The sequence below is a fragment of the Symphalangus syndactylus genome, chromosome 20, assembly GCF_028878055.3.
Source record: "Symphalangus syndactylus isolate Jambi chromosome 20, NHGRI_mSymSyn1-v2.1_pri, whole genome shotgun sequence".
Classification (NCBI taxonomy): domain Eukaryota; kingdom Metazoa; phylum Chordata; class Mammalia; order Primates; family Hylobatidae; genus Symphalangus; species Symphalangus syndactylus.
In genome coordinates, this window is record NC_072442.2 from 51,395,409 (window position 1) to 51,420,480 (window position 25,072).

The window sequence follows — 25,072 nt, forward strand, 5'->3', positions numbered from 1 at the left end:
ACAAACTGTGAAATATCAGAGAATTCGGAATAATACTTTCAAAGAATTTCAGAAAATCAGGCCGGGCGCAGTGGCTCATGCTTGTAATCCCAGCACTTTGGGAGGCCAAGGCGGACGGATCACGAGGTCAGGAGATCAAGACCATCCTGGCTAACACGGTGAAACCCCGTCTCTACTAAAAATACAAAAAATTAGGTGGGCATGGTGGCGGGCACCTGTAGTCCCAGCTACTCGGGAGGCTGAGCAAGAGAATGGCCAGAACCCAGGAGGCAGAGCTTGCAGTGAGCTGAACTCCAGCCTGGGCGACAGAGTGAGACTCCTTCTCAAAAAAAAAAAAAAAAAAAAAAAAGAATTTCAGAAAATCACAAGCAAATATGGATACAAAACTAAAAGAAATTTGGAAAACAATCCAGGAACAAAGTGAGAAATTTGACAAGGAAATTGAAATAAATAAAAAACCAAATAGAAATCTTAGAAAAGATAATACAATAATAGAACTGAAAAACTCTTTCGAAAGTTTCAATGGCAGACTTGATAAAACATAGGAAAGAATTAGTGAGCCTAAAGACAGAACATATAAAATTACTCACAGAAGGAAAAAGGAAAAAGAAAATGAGTGAAGAAAGCTTACAAGATTTATAGGGAAAACAACAGAATATACATTCATCTCATTGCCACATGGAATATACTCTAAAACTGACCACATAATTGGACAAAACAATCCTCGGCAAAGGCAAAAGAACTGAAATCATACCAAACACACTGTTGTACCACAGTGTAATAAAAATAGAAGGCAAGACTAAGAATATCATCCAAAATCATGTAATTACATGGAAATTAAACAACATGCTCCTGAATGACTTTTAGATAAATAATGAAATTAAGGCAGAAATTAGGAAGTTCTTTGAAACTAATGAAAACAAAGGTACAACATACCAGAATCTCTGGGACATAGCTAAGGCAGTGTTAAGGGGGAAATTACACAGAGCACTAAATGTCCACATCAAAAAGTTGGAAAAATCTCAAATTAACAACCTAACATTACAACTGAAAGACTTAGAGAAGCAAGAACAAATCAACCTCAAAGCTAGCAGTAGAGAAGAAATAACCAAAATGAGAGGTGAAATGAAGGAAACTGAGACACAAAAAGCCATTCAAAAGATCAATGAATCCAGGAGTTTGTTTTTTGGAAAAAAAAAAAAAAAAAACACTAATAAGATAGATAGGCTGCTAGCTAGACTAATAAAGAAGAAAGAGAGAAGATCCAAATAAACACAATTAGAAACGACTAAGGAAATGTTACCACTGACCCCACAGAAATAAAAATAACCATCAGAAACTCCTACGAACACGCCTATGCATACAAACTAGAACACCTAGAAGAGATGGATTAATTCCTGGACACATACTTCCTGCCAAGGCTGAACCAGGAAGAAATTTATTTCACAAACAGACCAATAAAAAACTCCAAAACTGAATCAGTAATAAATAGCCTAACAAACAAAAAAACTCCAGGACCTGATGGATTGACAGCCAAATTCCACCAGATGTACAAAGAAGAGCTGCTACCATTCCTACTCAAACTTCCAAAAAATTGAGGAGGAGGGACTCCTTCCCAACTCATTCTATGAGGCCAGCACCATCCTGATACCAACCTGGAACAGACAAAACAACAAAAAAAGAAAACTTCAGGCCAATATACTTGATGAACATTGTTGCAAAAATGCTCAACAAAATACTGGCAAACTGAATCCAGCAGCACATCAAAAAGCTAATCCACCACGATCAAGTAGACGTCATCCCCAGAATGCAAGGTTGTTTCAACCTACACAAATCAATGAATGTGATTCATCACATAAACAGAACTAAAGACAAAAACCACATGATTATCTCAGTAGATGCAAAAAAAGGCTTTCAATAAAATTCAACACCCCTTCATGTTAAAAACTCTCAATCAACCAGGCATTAAAGGACCATACCTCAAAATAATTAGAGCCATCTATAACAAACCCACCACCAATATTATGCTGAATGGGTAAAAGCCGGAAGCATTTCCCTTGAAAACCAAAACAAGACAAGAATTCTCTCTCACCAATCCTATTCACCACAGTGTTGGAAGTCCTAGCCAGAACAATCAGGCAAGAGACAGAAATAAAGGACATTCGAATAAGAAAAGAGGAAGTGAAACTTTCTCTGTTTGCAGACATGATTCTACATCTAGAAAACCCCATAGGTTCGGCCCCAAAGCTCCTTCAGCTGATAAAAAACTTCAGCAAAGTTTTAGGATGTAAAATCAATGTACTAAAATCACTAGTATTCCTATACACCAACAACAGCCAAGCCAAGAGCCCAATCAGAAAGCAATCCATTCACAATTGCCACAAAAAGAATAAAATACATAATATAGCTAGGAATACAGCTAACCACAGAGGTGAAAAGTCTCTACAATGAGAATTACAAAACAGTGCTCAAAGAAATCAGAGAAGACACAAACAAATGGAAAAACACCCCATGCTCATGGATTGGAAGAACCAATATCATTAAAATGGCCAAAGCAAATTATAGATTCAATGGTATACCTACCAAACTGCCAACGATATTTTTCACACAATTAGAAAAAACTATTGCAAAATTCATACAAAACCAAAACAGAGCCTGAATACCCCAAGCAATCCTAAGTAAAGAGAACAAAGCTGAAAGAATCACCTTACTCAACTTCAAACTATACTACAGGGCTATATTAACCAAAACAGCCTGGTGCTGGTACAAAAACGACACACAGACCAATGAAACAGTATAGAAAGCCCAGAAATAAGGCTACACATTTATAACCACCTGATCTTTGACAACAAAAATAAGCAACAGGGAAAAGACTCCCTATTCAATGAATGGTGTTGGGATAACTGGCTAGCAGTATGCATAAGACTGAAGCTGAATCCCTTCCTTACAATATAAACAAAAATCAACTCAAGAATAATTAAAGACTTAAATGTAAAACCTATAACTATAAAAACCCTGGAAGACAATCTAAGCATTACCATCCTGGACATAGGAACAGGCAAAGATTTCATGACAAAGACACCAAAAGCAATCACAACAAAAATAAAAGTTGACAAGTGGGCTATAATGAAACCTAAGAGCTTCTGCACAGCAAAAGAAACTATCAACAGAGTAAACACACAATCTACAGAATGGGAAAAAATATTTGCAAACTATGCATGTAACAAAGGTCTAATATCCAGCATTTATAAGGAACATAAATAAATTTACGAGAAAAACTACCCCATTAAAAAGTTGGAAAGGACATGGACAGATACTTCTCAAAAGAAGACACACATATGGCAACAAGCATATGAAAAAAAGCTCAATATCACTGATCATTAGAGAAATATAAATTAAAACAGCAATGAGATACCATCTCACACCAGTCAGAATGGCTATTAGTAAAAAGTCAAAAAATAACAGATGCTGGCAAGGGTGTGGAGAAAATGGAACACATACACTGTCGGTGGGAGTGTAAATTAGTTCAACCATTGTGGAAAGCAGTATGGCCATTCCTCAAAGAGTTGAAAACAGAACTACCATTCAACCCAGAAATCCCATTACCAGGTGTATACCCAAAGGAATATAAATCATTCTACCCTAAAGACACATGTATGTGAATGTTCACTGCAGCACTATTCACAATAGCAAAGACATCGATCAGCTAAATGTTCACCAATGACAAACCGGATAAAGACAATGTGATACATATACAACATGGAATACTATGCAGCCATAAAGAATGAGATCATGTCTTTTATGGAGATGGAGGCTATTATCCTTAGAAAACTAACACAGGAACAGAAAACCAAAGACCACATGTTCTCACTTGTAAGTAGTAGCTAAATGATGTTACCTATGCAACAAACCTTCACATGTACCCCCAAACCCAAAATAAAAGTAAAAAAAAAAAGACTTATGGGACATCAACAAGTGAATGAAGCTCCACATAACAGGAATTCCCAAGTCAGAAAAAGGCCCACAAAGCATATTTTAAAAAAATAATGACTGAAAATTTCTCAAATCCCAAGAAAAATTATACCATCCAGGCACAGGAAGAAGTAATGAATCAAATTTAACCCAAAGGGGAAATCCCCAAGGCACACAATAATCAAATTAGCAAAAATGAAAGACAAAAAAAAAATACTCAAGGCAGCAAGAGAAAAGACACATAACATATTCACTGGAGCCCCAGTATGGCTTTCAATGGATTTCTCAACAAAAACCCTGAAGGCCAGAAGAGAGCAGGATGCTATATTCCAAGTTTAGGGGTTGGGGATGGAAAGGAGAGACTGACAACTAAGAATACATACCCAACTTCACTATTCTTCAAAAATGACGGAAAGATAAAGATTTTCCCAGACAAATCAAAGCTGGGGTTATTCATCAACACCAGACCTGTCTTACACAAAATGCTAAAGGGAGTTTTTCAATCTGCAAGAAAGAAATGAATGCTAACATGTAACAAGAAAACATCTAAAGATATTAAACTGACTTGGAAAAACAAAACAGACACATTCAGAATAGTCTAATACTGGAACAGAAGCACTTAAACCACTTATGTCTTGAGCATGCAGACGAAAAGACATATTATTTTAAAAATAATAACTACAATAATTGGCTAAGAGGCAATATAAGAAGATTTAAATTGAAGCATCAAAGAGTCAAAATGTGGTGAAGGGGATGGTGTTAAAGTGCAGTTTTTTTTTGTTATTTTTCTTTTGGTTGTGTTCAAAGGTAAGTCACTATCAGTTTAAAATAACCTCATAACCAAAAGATGTTTTTTTGTAAGCCTCATGGTGGCCACAAAGCAAAGTAAATACACTAAAAATAGCACAGAATCAATAGATGCACTAAAAATAGCACAGAATCAAAACATACTACCAAAGAAAATCACTTAACCACAAAGGAAGACAGTAAAGAAGGAAGAAAGGATTTACAAAACAATCAGAACACAAGTAAGAAAATGGCAGCAGTAAACTCTTTCCTATCAATAATAACTTTGAATGCAAATGGGTTAAATTCTCCAATTAAAAGACACAGAATGGCTAAATGGATATAAAAGAAAACAAGATTCAACTATATGCTGTCTTCAAGAAACTCACTTCACCTATAAAGACACACACAGACTGAAAGTGAAGAGATAGAAAAGGATATCTCATGCAAATGGAAACCATAAAAGAGCAGGAATAGTTACACTTATATTAGATTATATTGACTTTAAGTAAAGAACTGTAAAAAGAGAGACAAAGAATGTTATATAACAAAGAAATTAATACAGAAAGATAATATAATAATTGTAAATATACCTGCACCCAACACTATAGCACCCAAATATAAAAAAACAAAAATTAACAGACCAAAAGGGAGAGACTGACTGCAATGCAATAATAGTAGTAGACTTCAACATTCCACTTTCAGAATGGACACATAATCCAGACAGAAAATCAGCAAAGAAATATTCAAGGTAAACTGTCCTCTAGACCAAACAGACCTAACAGACATTTACAGAATTTTCCACCCAACTGCTGCACACATTTACAGAACATTTCCTCAACAGCACATGGAAGAGTCTCCAGTATAGACCATATATTAGGTCACAAAACAAGTCTTAACAAATTTTTAAAAATCAAAATTATATCAAGTATCTTTTCTGATCACAATGGAATAAAACTAGCAATTAATAACAGAAAGAATGTTGGAAACTGTACAAATCCATGGATATTAAACAGCAGACCCCCCAATAAGAAATGGATCAATGAAGAAATTCAAAGAGAAATGTTAAAATTTCTTGAGACAAATGAAAATAAAAATACAACACATTAAAACCCATGAGATACAGGAAAATCAGTTCAAAGAGGGAATTTTATAACAATAAATGCCTACATCAAAAAAGCAGAAAGACATCAAATAAACAATCTTAACAACTGCACCTCTAGGAAATATAAAAGGTAGAACGAACCAAACCCCAGATTTGTAGAAGAAATGAAATTATAAAGATTAGAGCAAAAATAACTGAAATTGAAACCAAAAAAAAGAAAAATCAACAAAACAAAAAGTTGTTTTTAAAAAAAGATAAGCAAAAACTGGCAAACCTTTAGCTAGACTAAATAAGAAAAAAGAGAAGAGACCCAAATAAATAAAACTAGAGATAAAAAGGGTGACACTAAAATTGATACCACAGAAATACAAAGGATCAGTAGAGTCTATTATAAACATCTACATGCCAACAAAATGGAAAGCCTATTAACAGTAGAAATGGATAAACTTCTGGGCACATGCAACATACCAAAATTCAACTATGAAGAAATAGAAAACTAGAACAGACCAGTAATGCATAATGAGATTGAAGCAGTAATAAAATCTTTCATCAAAGAAAAACCGAGGACCTGAGGGCTTCACTGCTGAATTCCACCAAACATTTGAAGAACTAATATCAATTCTACTCAAAGTCAACAAAAAAATGAAGAAGAGAGAATACTTCCAAACTTATTTTACAAGGCCAGCATTAACCTGATACTAAAACCCAACAAGGACACACACATACACCCACACAAAGAAAACTAGAAGTTAATATCCCTCGTGAACATAGATGTAAAAATCCTCAGGAACATACTAGCAAACTGAATTCAGCAACACATTAAGAAGGTCATTCATCATGATCAAGTGGGATTTATCCTGGGGATGCAAGGATGATTCAACATAAATACATCAATAAATGTGATACATCACATTAACGAAACTAAGAACAAAAACCATATGGTCACTTCAACAGATGCTGAAAAATCACTCAATAAAATTCAACATCCCTTTATGATTAAAAAAAAAACCTCTCAACAAACTGTGTATAATAGAAACACTTCTCAAAACAGTGAAGGCCATATATGACAAACCCAGAGCTAACATCATAGTGAAAAGGGAAAAATTGAAAGCCTTTCCTCTAAAATCTGAAATTAAACAAGGATGCTCACTTTTACCGTTTCTATTCAACATGGTATTGGGAGTCCTAGTCAGAGCAATTAGTCAAGAGAAAAAAATAAGGAGCACCCAAATTAGAAAGGAAGAAGTCAAATTATCTGTATTCACAGATAACATGATCATATATTAAGAAAAACCTAAAGACTCCACCAAAATAATGTTAGAACCAATAAACAAATTCAGTAATGTTGCAGGACATAAAATCAACATGCAAAAATCAGTAGCAATTCTATACACCAACAGTGAACAATCGAGAAAAAAAAATCAAGAAAGCAATCCTATTTACAGCTGCTATAAAAAAAATCTAGGAATAAATTTAACCAAAAGTAGTAAAAGTTTCTACACTGAAAACTTAAAACACTGATCAAAGAAATTGAAGAGAACACAAAAATGGAAAGGTACTCCATGTTCATGGATTGGAAGAATTAACAATGATAAAATGACCATACTACCCATAACAATCTACAGATTGATTGCAATCTGTATCAAAATACCAATGAAATTCTTCAGAGAAATATAAAAAACAATTCTAAAATTTGTATGGAACCACAAAAGACCCCAAACAGCCAAAGTGATCTTGTGCAAAAGTTATAAAGCTAGACGAATTGCACTATCAGGCTTCAAAATATACTGCAAAGCTATCATAACCAAAACAGCATGGTACTGGCAGAGAAATATACACATTGACCAATGGAACAGAATAGAGAACCCAACACACCTTTACAGCTAACTCATTTTTGACAAAGGTGCCAAGAACATACCTTGGAGAAAGGACAGTCCCTTCAATAAACAGTACTGGGAAAACTGGATATCCATATTTAGAAGAATGAAACCAGGTCCCCATCTCTCACCATATACGAAACTCGAATCAAAATGGATTCAAGACTTAAATGTAAGACCTGAGAGTATGAAACTACTTGAAGAAGATATTGGTCTAGGCAAAGATTTTTTTTGGTAAGACTTCAAAAGCACAAGCAACCAAAGCAAAAGTAGAAAAATGGGATTATATCAAGGTAAAAATATTGAAAAATATTGAAGTAAATATACATTAGTACTGACTTTCTGCACAGCAAAGAAAACAATCAAGAGTAAAAAGAAATGAGAGGCCATATTGGCAAACTATCCATCTGACAACAGATTAATAATCAGAATTTATAACGAACTCAATAGCAAAAAACAAATAATCCAATTTAAAAATTGGCAAATGATCTGAACACACATTTTTCCGAAGAAGACATACAAATTGTCGACAGGGCATGTGAAAAAAATGCTCCATATCACTAATCATCAGAGAAATGCAAACCAAAGCAATAATGAGAGGATATCTCATCCACTTAAAATTGTTATTATCAAAAAGACAAAAAACAAATGCTTATGAGGATGCAGAGAATGGTGAACACTAATACACTGTTAGTGAGAATGCAAATTAGTATAGTCACTATGGAAAACAGTATAAAGGTTCCTCAAAAAACTAAAAATAATCTAGCATATAACCCAGCAATTCCACTGCTGAATACATATCAAAAAGAAAGGAAATTAGTATACCAAAGAGAGATCTGCACTCCCATGTTTATTGGAGCATTATTCACCATAGCAAAGATATGGAAACAACATAAATGCACATCAGCAAAGGAGTGGATAAAGAAAATGTGCAATATATACACAACAGAATATTATTCAGCTATAAAAAGAATGAAATTCTGTCATTTTCTGTAACATGGATAGAATTAGATGTCATTATGTTAAGTGAAATAAGCCAGGCACAGAAAAACAAATATTGCATGTTTTCATTCATATGTGGGAGCTAAAAAAGTGGATCTCATGAAGGTGAGAGTAGAATGACAGTTACCAGAGGCTGGGAAGGGTAAAGAGGAGAAGGCATAAAAAGAGGTTGGTTAATGAATACAAAAATACAGTTAAACATAAGGAAGAAGTTCTAGTGTTCGATAGCACAGTGGGGTGACTATAGTTAATAATTTATTGTATATTTCAAAATAGCTAGAAAAAAAGATTTGAAATCTTCTTAACAGAAAGAAAAGATAAATGTTTGAGGTGTTGGATATCCTAATTTTTCTGATTTGATCACAACACATTGCAAGAATGTATAAAAATCTCACATACATCTGATAAATATGTACAATTCTTACATATCAATATAATTTTTTTAAAGGTTTGCATAATTATCAGCACTAATCTTAAACAAACACACATACAACAAAAAATAAACCAAAAAAGTCTCCCCAGACCTAAACTGTATGTGCACGTACGCGTACACACACACACACACACACACACACACACACGAGACTTAGGGCACAAATATCTGCTTATTTTACTCACTCCCACTTCTCTCCATTTAAATATAAAACTTTAATGATGGCAAATAAGCTCTTCTACTTTCAATAACTTTCCAAGTCCAGTCACTATCTTTTGCTGTATTGACCTAAGGCATTTTCATTTATTCTAAATAGAATTTTTTTCATCACAGGGCGTCCAAAAAGACAAAACCAAAAACCTCTGAGGAATACAGAACTCCAATTTTTAATGGTTCTATTAGAATACTAAAAATTAGGCTACAGAAGGACAAAGGAGAATTAATCTTGTAATTTTTAAATGCCTACTTTAAAACTAAACTAATTCATTTATAATTCTAGGTTTTATTTTCAAATAACCTTAACATAAAATATACTCTCTTTTAATTTTCTCCAAGTAAAACATAGTTTTCTAGCTTCAGACAACTAGACTTTGAAGTTAAGCTATTGACTTGCTCTCCTGGATTGCCAGAAAATAAAGTGCTCTTTAATTAATGTGCAGCAGAAGGCAGAGCGAGAAAGAGGGATTCTTGGGGAAACTGTGAAAGCCATTCAGAAGGGAGCAGTCTATTTCTATCTACATCCATGACTCCACACTGACATTGAGCTTTGTAGTCCCTCTCAGGTAAGGATGATAGACCTTTGAACATGTAAATACTCAAGCATTAATGATGATAGGTACCCGTGCTTATTTTGTTAATAAACAAATGCTCCAGATATTATTCTAACATTTGTTTAGTGGACTCACTGTGATACGAGTGCCTCACATACAAACCAGATAAAGTAGGAGAGCTGGGGCTCATGTAAAATAGGGTCTAAGGAATATCGATTTCTTCTTGTTCCATAGGAGATACATAAATATATTTAAAATATTTGATTTGGTTTGATTTGTGTATTCTGTCAAAATAACAACAAAAGTCTTAGTTTTTCTTTTTAATTATGCCAATAAGTATTTTTTAAGGATTTTTTGGCTTTTTAATTTTTTATTTCTTTAAATACTTATCCTACAATAGTACTCCAAACCTCAGCATCACACAGTATACCCATGTAACAAACCTGCACATGTACCCCCTGAATCTAAAATAAAAGTTGAAATAAAAAAATTAGCCTATAAAAAGTCTTAGTTTTTGTATAAGACAAGATTATAACCCCTGTCATAAGAAAGCTTTACAATTTAGGTCATTCAAAAGCACATTAATATAAACCTTCATATAAATGAACATCAATTCATCACATTCAAATTATGTACACATCCTAAGTTTTCCAAGTTATTTGTGTATGTTTTTACTTGGTAAATTAAATTATTGTTATATTTACAGGTGCCATTATCTATTACACCAGGCTATAGCTTATATATCCAGAGGAAAATGCCGACTTTAAGTTCACCAATATTTGTGGAACCTAATAAAAAATATACGGGATATTGTTGGCCAATCAATTTTATAATTCTAACCTGAGGATAACATTCAATTTAAAGTTTAAGGATATAAAACTTCACATTTTTTAGCAAAGGAAAAAGTCATGGAAAAGATGAAAGTAAAAAGAACAAAATTGAGGTTGGAAATCCATCTTAAGCCAAAATGACAATGTCTTCATAAGTTAATATTAATCCTTTAATCATAAATTTTAAAGGTTTAAGTAGTTTCTATGACCTTAACTTTGAATAATTATGCCATATGGAGCTTTTCTTAAACTTGAAAAAGATGCTGAATTGTTGCTCAAAGCCTTTTCATGACTTCAGGCTGGCAGAATTCCAGTATAATCCTTCAGACACCACTTAAAATTACAGACCAGGAACCCAAGCTGGTAAATGCTATGTCAAAATGCTAAGAGCCTTTTACTGAGTAGAGTACGTTGTAGAAAACGTTTGATGTGTTGGTATATTTATAAATATCAAAACATGAAGCTGAAAACAACTATTTATAGTTGAGAATTTACAAAGGAAAAGATGAACAGATTAGACTAAATTTAAATAAAATGTTTGTGTATCATAAAATTAAATCATAAAAGGCAAATGCCAAAGATATTTGCCACAAAGATAAGGGTTTTATCATTCTAAATATAAAAGGAGTTTATTAGATAAGCTGATGAGAAAAACATTAGGACCCTAAAGGAAGAAAAATTGGCAAAAGACATGAACAGGCAATTTCCAGAAAATGAAATATAAATAAATAACAGGTAAATCCATTGTAAATGTTCAATCTCTCACACTTAAAAATACAAATTAAAACTGTTTTTTCACAAACATGTACTACAAATTAGGTAAAACTACTAATAAATCTACAGATAAGTAGATACTCTACTGAAGTAAATATGCATTAGTATAAACTTTCTGAAATGCAATTTGACCTGTTAATTCTACTAGGATTTTAACCTAAAAAAATTGAAATTGAAAATGTCAACAGAGGTGTTAACAAAAGTTTATGTATAATGATGCCAATCTCCACATCAAACAATTAAAATAAAATCTAAAAGTTTGGCTGGGTGCAGTGGCTCACACCTATAATCACAGCACTTTAGGAGTCAAGGTGGGCGGATCACCTGAGGTCAGGAGTTTGAGACCAGTCTGGCCAACGTGATGAAACCTTGTCCCTATTAAAAATACAAAAATTAGCTGGATGTGGTGGCGCATGCCTGTAGTCCCAGCTACTCAGGAGGATGAGGCGGGAGAATTGCTTGAACCCGCAAGCCAGAGGTTGCAGTGAGCCAAGATCAGGCCACTGCACTCCATCCTGGGTGACAGAGGAAGACTATCTCAAAAAAAAAAAAAAAAAAAAAAACCTAAATGTTCTAAAATAAAGAAATAACACAATTAATTACATCTGGCTGGGTGTGGTGGCTCACACCTGTAATCCCAGCACTTTGGGAGGTTGAGGTGGGTGATCACGAGGTCAGGGGATCAAGACCATCCTGGTCAACATGATGAAACCCCGTCTCTACTAAAATACAAAAAATTAGCCAGGCATGGTGGCACACGCCTGTAGTCCCAGCTACTAGGGAGGCTGAGGTGGGGAATCACTTGAACCTGGGAGGCAGAGGCTGCAGTAAGCTGAGATCGTGCCACTGCACTTCAGCCTGGCGACAGAACAAGACTCCGTCTCAAAAAAAGAAAAATTATGTTATATCAAAGGCCGGATAAGGTGGCTCATGCCTGTCACCCCGGCACTTTGGGAGGCCAAGGCAGGTGGATCACTTGAGGTCAGGAGCTCAAGACCAGCCTGACCAACAGGGGGAAACAGTGCCTCTGCTAAAATATAAAATTAGCCGGGCATGGTGGCACGTGCCTGTAATCCCAGCTATTCGGGAGGCTGAGGCAGGAGAATCACTTGAACCTGGGGGGTGGAGGTTGTGGTGAGTCGAGATTGTACCATTGCATTCCAGCCTGGGCAACAAGAGCGAAACTCCATCTCAAAAAAAAAAAAAAAATTGTTATACCCGTAAAACAGGATATCATGAAACAATGAAAACAATATTTTCAAAGAATTTCAAATGACATTGGAATATTCTTAGTATAATGCTTTAAAAAGCAAGAGATTGAATTAATTAGTATGATCTTAGGCAGCTAAGTTAGTATGGTTATTTTACATATACATTAAATTATTACTATTATATCTGGGTGGTGGTAGGAACAGGGAATTTTACACCTTTCTCCACCTTCCCTATTTTCTAAAATATCTTCTATTTCAAGGAAGGTTATTTTTAAAATAGCTGAATAGCTTTCTAAAACACTTGTCCAATTTAGATACCAAAGTTTTAATCAATCTTCTGAAAATTACCCACTATCATCACTTAGTAATGTTCTTTAATTTTTCAAAAGTTCATATTTTATGGACTTTGTTTCAATTCGGTTTGAAAAGATTTTAAAAGGCCACAAAAGAAGCTTTCACTTCGCAAATGTCAATCATTTACTCTCTTGGATTCTCTATTTGAAGCATTTTGACCTTGTGGAGGTATTTCATGTTTCTCTGAACTCAAAATCATTGAAGGTATCATCTGGGTCTAAACTGCTGCTGACAGGAACTCAGGTAGGATCTGGACTTAGGAATTCTTTTATAACCTTAACATTGTAAGTGCTACTGAAACAACACAGATCCATATAGAATGTTACATTGAGATTATTTATTATTCTGGTGTTACTGTCCTCTCCTCAATTATACACTCAATGATAGAAAATGAACTTCTAAACCTCTGAATTCTTGACTGGGTTTTAAACTACTAGCAAATATTTTAAATTTCAGATTTATTTAAACACGATAAAAACATCAAACTTTTAAAAAGATATAGTGAGAAGAGTTCAAGTAACTGGCAGAATGACACAACAGACTCACAACAGAATCAGCAGCTTGTTAGTTTTAATTCAAACTCTTATAGTAAAAACTCAAATTTTAAAAAATTTGTGTAGAAAAATTCAAAGTATGTCTGAATAAAGATTAATACTATGTTTTTAACTTATTAAGTGATATGAAGGAATTCAAAACACTAAAATAACATGTAAATAAGTATTTGAATACAAGGATGTATCATATCCTATCCAAAGTATTTATAATGATTTGAGATCAAATGTGGATAAATCAATAACAGTTTATTCACATGACCAGGCAGAGGCTATCTTGAATTTCTCAGTAGATTATCATTCTTTTTGTTTTGTTTTGTTTTGAGACGGAGTCTCGCTCTGTTGCCTAGGCTGGAGCACAGTGGCACGAGCTCAGCTCACTGCAAGCTCCGCCTCCTGGGTTCACTCCATTCTCCTGCCTCAGCTTCTCGAGTAGCTGGGACTACAAAGGCCTGCAACCACACCTGGCTAATTTTTTGTATTTTTTTACTAGAGATGGCATTTCACCGTGTTAGCCAGGATGGTCTCGATCTCCTGACCTCGTGATTCGCCCGCCTCGATTATCATTCTTTTATTCACTCACTTAATATTTAATGAGTGCTTACTTTGTGTAAGGCACCATGCAAGCTCCTGGGGCATTAGAAACAAATATTTCCTGCTTTCACGGAATTCGGAGTCCAGGTCTTCACTGCATTTGAAAATGCTGAACTCCTTTGACTGTTTATGTAAAAATATCAATCATTCAGAAATACAAATTACTCGATGTGGGCACAGGATTTAGATTTCATCATATGGACTTTGAGGTTGGTGAATTCCACCAACTGGACAAAAACCAAACTCATCGCACTAAACGCCAGTCTATGTAAAAGAGAGTCTTCCCTTTCCCCAGACTCTCCCTTTTTGTCAACAAGTCCCTCCATTCTGGTTCATCTCAGTACCTCTACCCATGCCAGCTAAAAGAACTGTCCTCAAACCTCCTTTCTACCTTCTGAGATCCCTTGTGTTCTCACTTCAATCCAGGAGCATTCCATTCTTCCAGATGCAGGATACCCATGCTCCCTCCTCTACCTGCAGAACTCCAATTCTATAGGAACAAATTCCCTTACATCTTCTTCCTTTCCAAGGCATTCCACTGTTCAGCTGGAAGCCTGTTTCGCTTTTCTTGAAACTCCTCACCTAAGCAGACTACTCTGATTCTTTGCTAAGAATACAGATGCTATTAACTACAAAGTATTTTCAAGTCTTGTCAGAGAGCTTCTCTATATCTTTACCAATCCTTGACTTCCTTCCTCCCCTGGTGAAGGTCATGCCTCCTGTCACTCATTCACATCATACTCGGAGGGCACCTGCCCTGAGCTGGGTTTTCTAGGCACTGGCAGTACAGAAGTAAACAAGATAGACAAGGTCCTGCTAACAGAGCTTATGTTCTAGAGGGTGGGAGGAAATAAATAAGTGAACAAATAAAAGGATGATTTCAAGCAATGCTATGAGCTATGAAGACAATGGGACAAAAAAAGGTGGCATAGGTAGGCCAGACTTTGGATGAAAAGGTCAGGGAAGGATGCTCTGAGGAGTGTAGAATGATGTTAAGGAGGTTAGCCATCGAAAAAATCATGCGAAGATGCATTCTGGCAGAGGGTGACAGCAGCTGCAAAGACCTGGAGGTAGGGGAGAGTGTGGCACATTCTGGGAAAAGACCAATGGACCCTTGCAGCCTTGTAGCCGAGGGCTGAGGTGGGCCTGTGCTGGGTCTGTGCTGGGGATGCCATTCCCACCTGCACCACCTCACAGATCACAAGCCATCAGTGATCTCTGATTCTTCACATCATTAAGCTGTTCTTTCCATTAGTCCCTTCGTATGTACTTCAAAATGCTCAACCCATGTTTAGCCCCAAAATATATTCTCTTTAACTCCTGCTGCTCTTTGGAACTACTTCTTCCTTTTAACATTGTACTTTCCCAAACAACAGAATGTTCCCTCACTTCCACTTCCAGACTTATCTTTTGTAACCCTGTTTCTGGGCACACAATCATTTTCAGCGCACTGTCCAAGATCATCAATGACTTCGTGGTTTCACATCCAGTGACCTTTCTTCAACCCTCATCCTTCCTGAGTTTGGGTCACATTCTTGACAATCCCCCTTTCCAAATAGTCTTTTCCTCTATTTCCATAAAAATGCATTCTTCTCATGTTCCTTCTACCTTCATGACCCTTCTTCTACTGTTTCCTCCCTGACCTCTCAAATGGAGCTGTACCCCTAAGTTCTTCCTTCACAGTTGCCCTCCCTCTCCCTCCCTCCCCGCCTCTTTCCCCCTTGCTTTAACAGTCCCACTCACTCTCAAGGCCACTGGCCAGGCCTTCTCTGTGGGTGATTCCCACAGCTGTTTGTCTCCAATCCTGCCTGCTATTGGGATATCCAGAAGCATTCTTTCAACAGCAAGGGAAAGTGTAGTGTCAGTTCAAACTCCACATGTTCTTAACTCAGTTCAGCTTCCTCCTCCTCCGACCAGAAACTTCTACATTCCTGGTCGATTTTATATTTAACCAGCCTAATCAGTGCTATCTCTATGATGGTTTTCAAATATCCTCTTTGTCCCCTTGCTACTGCCGACACTCTCACTGCCTTCTGATGCACATCTACTGTGCCCTCAAGGACCTCCTGCCTGGATTAATCCAGTCCTTGTTACCTCCTGCTGCTGCTACCACATCTTGCCAACACCAAGAGGATCATGTTCCTAAGAATCACTGAAATCTTGACACTTCATTTCCCTAAAACCTTCAGCAACTCCTCACTGTTTACCCAATGAAGCAAAAATGCTTATCACAGCTTTGGAGACTTTCAATGATCCCGAAGCTATCTTAGTTTGTTCGCTAGCTCTCTCCTGGATCAACCTCTATGTCATGGAAACGGTTTTGTTTGCTCTTGCTTTCCTTATTCTTTTGACTTAGAATGCCATCCAACATATCTACTAATTAAAATCCTACCTATGTTACTTATGTCGCATTCAAATGACATCTCTCCCAATTAATTTTCCCTGATTTCCTCAGCAGAAAATGATTTTTCCCAAATTCACACTGTCTTGCATTATAGTTATCTGTGCAGTGTACTTGCAGTATTTTTCTTGCAGTCACTATTATTTTTTCTATTTGAGGACAGTGGCCCCCTCCCCTGTTTTTTATATACCCACAGTGCCTGGGATAATGCCTTTCTGGGATATAAAAATTCAGGTTTCTGATACTAATTTTTAAATTATCTTTACCCTGTAAATTAGCATCACGTATAAACCTACGTTTGACAAAGTTCATCTCCTATTAAAAAGAGGCATTTGGAATGTGAATATATAATGCAGGAAAATTACGGCCTAAATTGGATGTGTTATATGTCTGACTTTGGCATATCCAATTTTCTTAAATCAAGGTGCACAGGTATCTGTGCTATTTAAGAACATTTACTTAGAAATACTTTGAACTGCTAGAAGAGTTGACTGAAGCCAAGGTGAGGTGTGTGTAAGAGTTAACAGAAAAGATAAGTGGCAACACCACTTTCACTTTCCATCAGTCTCTCTTTCATCTGCTGTTGTCAAAGTCCGAGACTATACCATATAAGAATATTTCCTGGCCAGGCACGGTGGCTCACGCCTGTAATCCCAGTACTTTGGGAGGTCGAGTTGGGTGGATTGTCCAAAGTTAGGAGTTTGAGACCATCCTGGCCAACATGGTGAAACCCCATCTCTACTAAAAATACAAAAATTTGCCAGACGTGGTGGCGGGTGCCTGTAATCCCAGCTACTCAGGAGGCTGAGGCAGGAGAGTTGCTTGAACTCAGGTGCTGGAAGTTGCAGTTAGCCAAGATCATGCCACTGCACTCCAGCCTGGGTGACGGAGTGAGACTCTGTCTCAAAAAAAAAAAAAAAAAAAAAGAATATTTCCCTAATTCCTGAACTGTATATTTCAGCATCCAGACATTATTATTTTATCCTGCTGTGAGGGAATTATCACTAACATCCCACTTAGCCTGAACATGTCCCGAGTGGCCCAACCTATTAGTCTTGTAGTCTTCTTCCTTTCGGCAAAGAGGAATTCCATCTGTCCACTGGCTTGGGAAAACAGCCTTGGTGCTGCCCATGACTGTTCCACCCTACTCCCCACCCCCCAGCATATCCCATGAACCAACAGTGAATGCTGTCAGCTCTACCTTCAGAACATATCCCAAATCTGATCAGGTTTTACCACCTTCATTGCTACTGGCTAGACCCAACTCTCTATTACCTTTCCTCTATATTTTTGCAACAGCGTTTTAACTGTTCTACTTCCTCCTTTACCATCAATACAGTCTATTCTCAGCACAGCAGATGATGACATCCTATTCAAGTGTGAGTCAAATCATGTCACTCCTATGCTCAAAATCTGCCAAGTTCCTCTACTCATAGAGAGTCAAATCAAAGCCCTCTCATTGGCCTACTCAGACCTATGTGACCTGGACCCACATCCTGAGGTTTCTTCTCTGGCCTCATCACTTTCCCTCTTCTTCTCACTCATCATTTCCAGACACACCACTTTCCCTGCTGTTCCCCCAAGAAGTCAGGCTCACTCCTGCCTATTTACAGTCCTTTTTCCTATTTATTTCTGGGTTCATAGCTATGCTGTCAAGGGCCAAATCTGCTGAAATCTGACTTTCAAATGAATTAAAGTACAATAAAGCAAGTACCTTAGGATCTCAGTCTATGTAAAATCAGTGTAGTAATGGCTAGTATGGTATTGCATACTCTTTAAAAGCTCAACAATAATTGAAGATGAAGAGGGATAGGTGGAAAGAAATTAAACAAAATTAGATGATTCTTAAGTTACCCTTTTCAAGTTTCTCATTCCCAAGATAAAGACTGGTCTTAAGAAACTCAAGAGGCAATTTTGGAAATAGCAATTCACATTTAGTACCTGACTAAAATAGTTACACTTTTCCTGAACGTCAAAAGAAAGAATATTTGAGATTGTACCTTGAATGTAAGTCCAATCAAAATGTGTAAACATTATATTGACATTTATTCCAATAATATATAATTCTAAAAAGACTTTTCTTATCTCGACTGAAATATCAACCTGGGAAACTAAGTCATCATTTATGTGACACTGTTATAAAAAACTGTAAAATCTAGAAATGCTTATTAGACAACTGAGGGAAGATCTGAAACTTAGTCTCCATCTAGGAAAATTTAGGGATACAGCCCCAGAATTTCTAATCAAAATAATATTGGAAAATATTATAATATCACTTTATTACAATGTGTATTTAACTACTACGGAATAGGATATTCCATAAAATCCCTTCCACGAAAGTCAAGGGAAAAGCTAGGAAATTCCCCAGATTATTTTACTGGTACTTAGACATAGGAGCAAGATACTTAAATTCCTCGATTGAAGAGTTTATACATTTAAAGAGTAATGCCATGTCTACTACCTTTTGGAGATTAAATATAAGGGTGGTGGCAATGGATTTTAAACGTGGGTTTCAACTGTCTATTAAAAAACCAGTTAAATATCTTACCTTTTCCAGTGTCATCTCTGTCTCAGCAGCATGAGTCTTTTTCAGCTCTATTTTCATCTTTTCTGATTCAGCCTTCAGTTTATTGACGACAATCTCATGTTCCCTTGTAGCCCTTTGCTTTTCCTCTTCACGAAGAAGACCAAGCTCTACCAGCTGCTGTTTCCGCTGTGAGTTCACATTGATCAGTTCTTCTCTCAACTTGTGAATGTGGGCCTCCATGTCGGCAATAACCTTGTTTTTAAAAATGGAAAAATGGGCAGAAGATATGAATAGGGGAGTCACAAAAGAAGAACCAATGGGCAAAAGGCCAATAAATGAAATATGAACATATGGAATAGAAAGCTTAGCTTGTACTCCATCCTTCCTTCTTTCCTTCCTTCCCTCCTTCTTTTCCTCTCCCTTCCTTCCTTCCCTTCCCTTTCCTTCCTTCCTTCCCTTTCCTTCCCTCCCTCCCTCCTTCCCTTCCCCTCCTGTCTTCCCTTCCCTTCCTTCCTTCCCTCCCTTCCCTCCCTTCCTTCCCTCTCTCCCTCCCTTCCCTCCTTCCTTCCTTCCCTCCCTTTCTTTCCTTCCTTCCTTCCCTTTCCTTCCCTCCCTCCCTCCTTCCCTTCCCCTCCTGTCTTCCCTTCCCTTCCTTCCTTCCCTCCCTTCCCTCCCTTCCTTCCCTCTCTCCCTCCCTTCCCTCCTTCCTTCCTTCCCTCCCTTTCTTTCCTTCCTTCCTTCCTTCCCTCGCTCCCTCCCTCCCTCCTCTACTTCCTTCATTTCATATTCCCATGTCATTCCTTCCTAGCTCAGAGGCAAATACCACCTGGAACATTTTACCATACTTTTGGATCTTTAAACAACATATTGTTTAGTTTTACTTGTTTCTAATATCTATGTAAATGGAATATTACATGTATTTTTCTGAAACTTGCCTTTTCAAATATTCAACATCATCATGTTCCTGAAATTCATCCAATGTTCCCTATAGGATTTTTACTTTTTATTGATTGATTTCTGCTTTTATTTTTATGCCCTTCTTCCTACTTTCCTAAGGTTTATTTTGTATTCCTTCTTCTAACTTCTTATTTTGGATACTTAACTCATTTATTTTTTATCATTTCTTCTTTTCTGATTTATAAATGTAAGACTACAAATGTCTCTCTGAATATTGATTTAGTTCCATCTCTTTGGTTTAGATATGTGGTATTTTCATTATCATTTAGTTCAAAATACTTTTTAACTTCCATTATGATTTTTGTCTTTGACTTATGAACCATTTAGAAGTATGTTTCTTAATTCCCAAGCATATGGGACATATTAGTTTCCCAGGGTTGCCATAACAAAGTAGCGCAAACTAAATGGCTTAAAAGAACAGAATACAGAATTTTATTCTCTCATAGTTCTGGAGGCTAGAAGTCTTAAAATCAAGGTGTTGGCAGAGTTGGTTCCTTCTGGAAACACTGAAGGAGAAGCTGTTCCATACCTGTCTCCTAGCTTCTGGTATTTCCTGACAATCACTGTGCCTTGGTGTGTAAATGCATCATTCCAATCAGTGCCTTTGTCTTCAGATGGTTTTGTTCTCTCTGGGTGTCTATGTCTCTGTGGTGCCTTATTTTATAAGGACACTGGTCATACTGGATTTAGGGCCCACCTTAATCCAGCATCACCTAATCCTAACTTGATTACATCTGCAAAGATTCTATTTCCGGCCAGGTGCAGTGACTCACGTCTGTAATCCCAGCACTTTGGGAGGCCAAGGCGGGTGGACCACAAGGTCAGGAGTTCAAGACCAGCCTGGCCAAGATGGTGAAACCCTGTCTCTACTGAAAATGCAAAACTTAGCTGGGCATGGTGGTGGGCGCCTGTAATCCCAGCTGCTTGGAAGGCAGAGGCAGAGAACTGCTTGAACCTGGGAGGTGGCAGTTGCAGTGAGCTGAAATTGCACCACTGCATTCCAGCCTGGGCAACAGAGCGAGACTCCATGTCAAAAAAAAAAAAAAAATTCTATTTCCGGTTCTGTGTAGACAGGAAATTTTGAGAGGCACACCATTCAACTCAGGAAATGGGCTTCAGTGGTTATTGTTTGGTCATTCACTTCTAATTGCATCATGGCCAAAGAATGTAGTCTATCTCCCATTAATTCTTTGCAAATTTTGAGAATGTTTGATGGCAAGTTATATAGTCAATTTTTTAAAAGCTTTATGTATGATTGCTAAGAAATGTCTGTTCTGTATTTTCTACAGTTTTCAGTGCTATATCCTATACATGCCTATCATATCAAGCTTGTTACATTGTTGAAATCTTCTGTCATTTACTTATTGCCACTAACACATTAGCCAGCAATGCAACATTTTCCAAAACACAATGATAAATGTTTCATTTCATGCCTAATGTACGTTCAACAAGCACAGCCTAAACCTACATTTCCTTGACTGGAAACCAGAAAAATAAAAAAGTGACAGGAATCCAAATGTCACATTATGACGCTGGGAAGATGAATACAAAGCTAAATGATGAGAAGTTGCTTTCGTCAAAATATCTACAAGAATTATTTCATTTTCAATATAAATATTATATTCATCCTATTTTTAATTTTAACAATTTTGTGATTTCTACATGATAAATAATAATTGCTATAATTTTGAGTGTTTACTTTGCACCAGGCATCTTATTTTGGATTGTGTTCAGTATACATTAGCTCAACTATTAACCCTGTGGCCTCTCTACACTAGACTGGAAAAGACATCTAGAACAGTAACATTTGTGTTAGAGGAAAGAAAATGCTTTACAGTAATAAATCTGAGCCTTCGAGGCTGGAGGTGATAGGATGTCCCATTTTTATCCAGCCTTTCTAAGAAAAGCTTACTTGAACTAGTCCCAAAGGAATGTGTGAGAGGACTTTATATAAAAGGCTGAAACTTGTAAACCTGTAGTGGAAAAATTAGTTATTTTTTCTTCAGGAAATCTATGCAATGTTTTAACATCTATTTGTTTCTCTATTTCATAGATTGATATCAGTATATCAATAATCAGCTGTGGATCAACTGTCCATGAAAACAGTCTTTTACCTTTTGTTCTTTGTTTTATAATGATTCTTTTGAACCCAAGAGAAGAGATAGTCAATGCAATCAGATTCTGAAATAGAGGATACATCTTCTGAAAGCAGACAGACTTTAGCAGTGACAACAGTTACATGTTTGGGAGGCAGAACATTCTTTTTTTTAAAAAAAGCTCAGGGATATCAACATGGCAGACAAGGATGGGCTGCTGGCTCCCTTCCCCAAAATCAATCCTGGAGAAAGCACAGGAAGCACGAATCTGAGATACTAATGATTATAACAATAATAAACATAACAAAAGCAAATTTTGAGAAGCTCCTGGGTGGAATAAAAACAGTCCTAAGGGGGTACAGCCTGGAGAAGAAAATAATAGAAAACCGCTGTAAGAAGGTGGGTTGCAGGAATGCTTTACTTTCTGCTCTTGTCTCTCTCTTTTGTTGCCAGGTAAAATCATATCTGTTCCATTACCATGTTGGGAGCAAGAACTCAACATAGTGTTGACATCAGTCAGTCAATACCAAGGAAAGCAAAGCCCTCCTTGGGTGAGGAGTTGAAGAAAACAGGCGCAGACTTCTCTGAACTTCCTGGGTATTCTCCCTTTCAAACACTTCCCTCCAAACTCCCAGGACTAGTGACTCAGTCATTAGACACTTATTTCCAGGAGCTTAGGTAAATTCCCGAGCAGCAGGTTTTCCTGATGAAGTAACTGTGAAAGGGAGTGGTACGGCAATGAAGGGCTCTGTCTTGGGGTTCATAATCTCGTCCTTCCATAAGCTCATCCAACAGGTCAGGGACTAAAGGTGGGCCTTCTGCTTTTCCCCAGTCGGGATATCTGATAGTCCCAGGGGAAAATGGGCTCCCTGGCCAAAGTAAATAAACCTAAGGAGCAAAACTACTACCAAAAAGAGACACCTAAATAACATATATTATCTGAAGCAGTATAATTGGAACAGATGAAACAAGAATTTTTTAAGTGCGTAATAGGCCGGGTGTGTTGGCTTATGCCTGTAATCACAGCACTTTGAGAGGCCAAGGCAGGTGGATTGCTTGAGCCTAGGAGTTCAAGACCAGCCTTGGCAATATAGTGAGGCTCCTTCTCTACAGATAATACAAAAATGAGTCAGGTGTGGTGGGGTGCGCCTGTAGTCCCAGCTACTCAGGAGGCTGAGGAGAGAAGATCAATTGAGCCCAGGAGGCTGCAGTGAACCGTGGTCATACCCTGTACTCCAGCCTGGGTGACAGAAGGAGATCTTATCCCCAAAAAAAGTCTATAATAAACATACAAATAGTAACATATATACTTAATATACTGAAAAGTGTAACGGAAGAAGTTACAGACATGAAGCTGCAATTAATAAGTCATAGAAGAAGGAAAAAGTGAAAATGATAGGAAAAAGAGCAAGTTAGCTAAAGACAAAGAATAGAATTGTGCATTGGAAGGATGGTAAGATTGAAGAACTCCCTGGGAGGCAGCAGAGAAAGATAATAATACAGAAAATGTAAAAGAAAAGCTAATATTTGTGGAGGACAGAGGAAGTGACAACATCTAAATAATAGAGTCTGAGAAAAATAGATATGGAAAGATTTTATCCAAGCTCAAGCTGATTTGAAAGCCTGCTTTTTATCATATACCGCATAATCTCAAAGTATTAAGAATTTATCTTAAGGAAGAGTACATATTTATTGTACTTTATTAATTTGTTATTATGCATTTCTATCCCCTAATTTTCACTACGGTTAGTACAAAGTTCACAATAAAAAGCCATAGGGCCATAATGTCTTTTTTGAAAATTAAAAAATACAAATATTTTTATAGACTTGGGAGCATAAGTACAGTTTCGTTACTTGGATATATTGCATAGTGGTAAAATCTGGGCTTTTAATGTAACCACCAGACAAATATTATACATTGTGCCCACTAGGAAAATTTTTTTTAAATGAGCAAAAATGTTAGTTTTCCAAAAGCACTGAGACCATCCCAAATTGAATTTCAATCTCTGTCAATGTATATAAAAGTATTTTTATGCACATTGTCATCACTGTGTAGATACTGTTCTATATTTTCACACACCCAATTTTAATTTAATTCCCATTTATTAGCATATTTGTCACATTTAGTAGCTCCCTGGTATTTCATCCTTCCAGGACAGGCATATCGCAGAGATACTGTGGGTTTGGTTCCCGACCACCTCAATAAAGCAAATATTGCAATGAAGTGAATAGCTCAATGAAGCAAATATCTCCATAAAGTGAGTCACATAAATTGTTGGTTTCCCAGCGCATATAAAAGTTATACACTATTCAGGAGTGTCCAAGGGAGAAAATACAGTCATGGGTTCTTAGTTTCTGTTTCTGGTTGGGCCAGTAAAGCCCCTTCCTCATCCCTCTTTTCTGCTTATCACTAGAGACAGAAACTTAAAAACCATGGCTTCTGGCTGCTAAAAGCCTAAAGCAAAACAAAACAGAACAACAGCAAAATAAGGTGGGTTGGACAAGCTTGCAGTTTATTCATTGAGGATTATGTCTAAAAAACAATGTGCATTCCTTCATTTAAAATACCTTATTGCTAAGAAGTGTTAACTATCATCTAAGCCATTCTTAAGTCCTAATCTTTTTGCTGGTGTAGAGTCTTGTCTTGATATTGATGGCTTGCTAACTGAACTCCTGACCTCGTGATCCGCCCGCCTTGGCCTCACAAAATGCTAGGACTACAGGCATAAGTCACTGCACCTGGCCAATGTTTTTTATTTTAATGCATTAATGGAGTAAATTATATTATAGGTTATTTTCAAATGTTACATCAACCTTAGGTTACATTCAATT

The 25,072-nt window shown here is 36.8% G+C and overlaps 1 protein-coding gene across 7 annotated transcripts in view; it reads right to left on the minus strand.

The window, feature by feature from the left end:
- Window positions 1–25,072, minus strand: part of CEP112 (centrosomal protein 112) — a 551,576-nt gene that overhangs the window by 194,917 nt on the left and 331,587 nt on the right. For all 7 annotated transcript variants that reach the window (XM_055258901.2, XM_055258899.2, XM_055258897.2 and 4 more), the window contains one exon: window positions 19,209–19,439. In XM_055258901.2, the coding sequence (XP_055114876.1) occupies window positions 19,209–19,439 (231 nt within the window). The remainder of the gene's footprint in view (window positions 1–19,208; window positions 19,440–25,072) is intronic.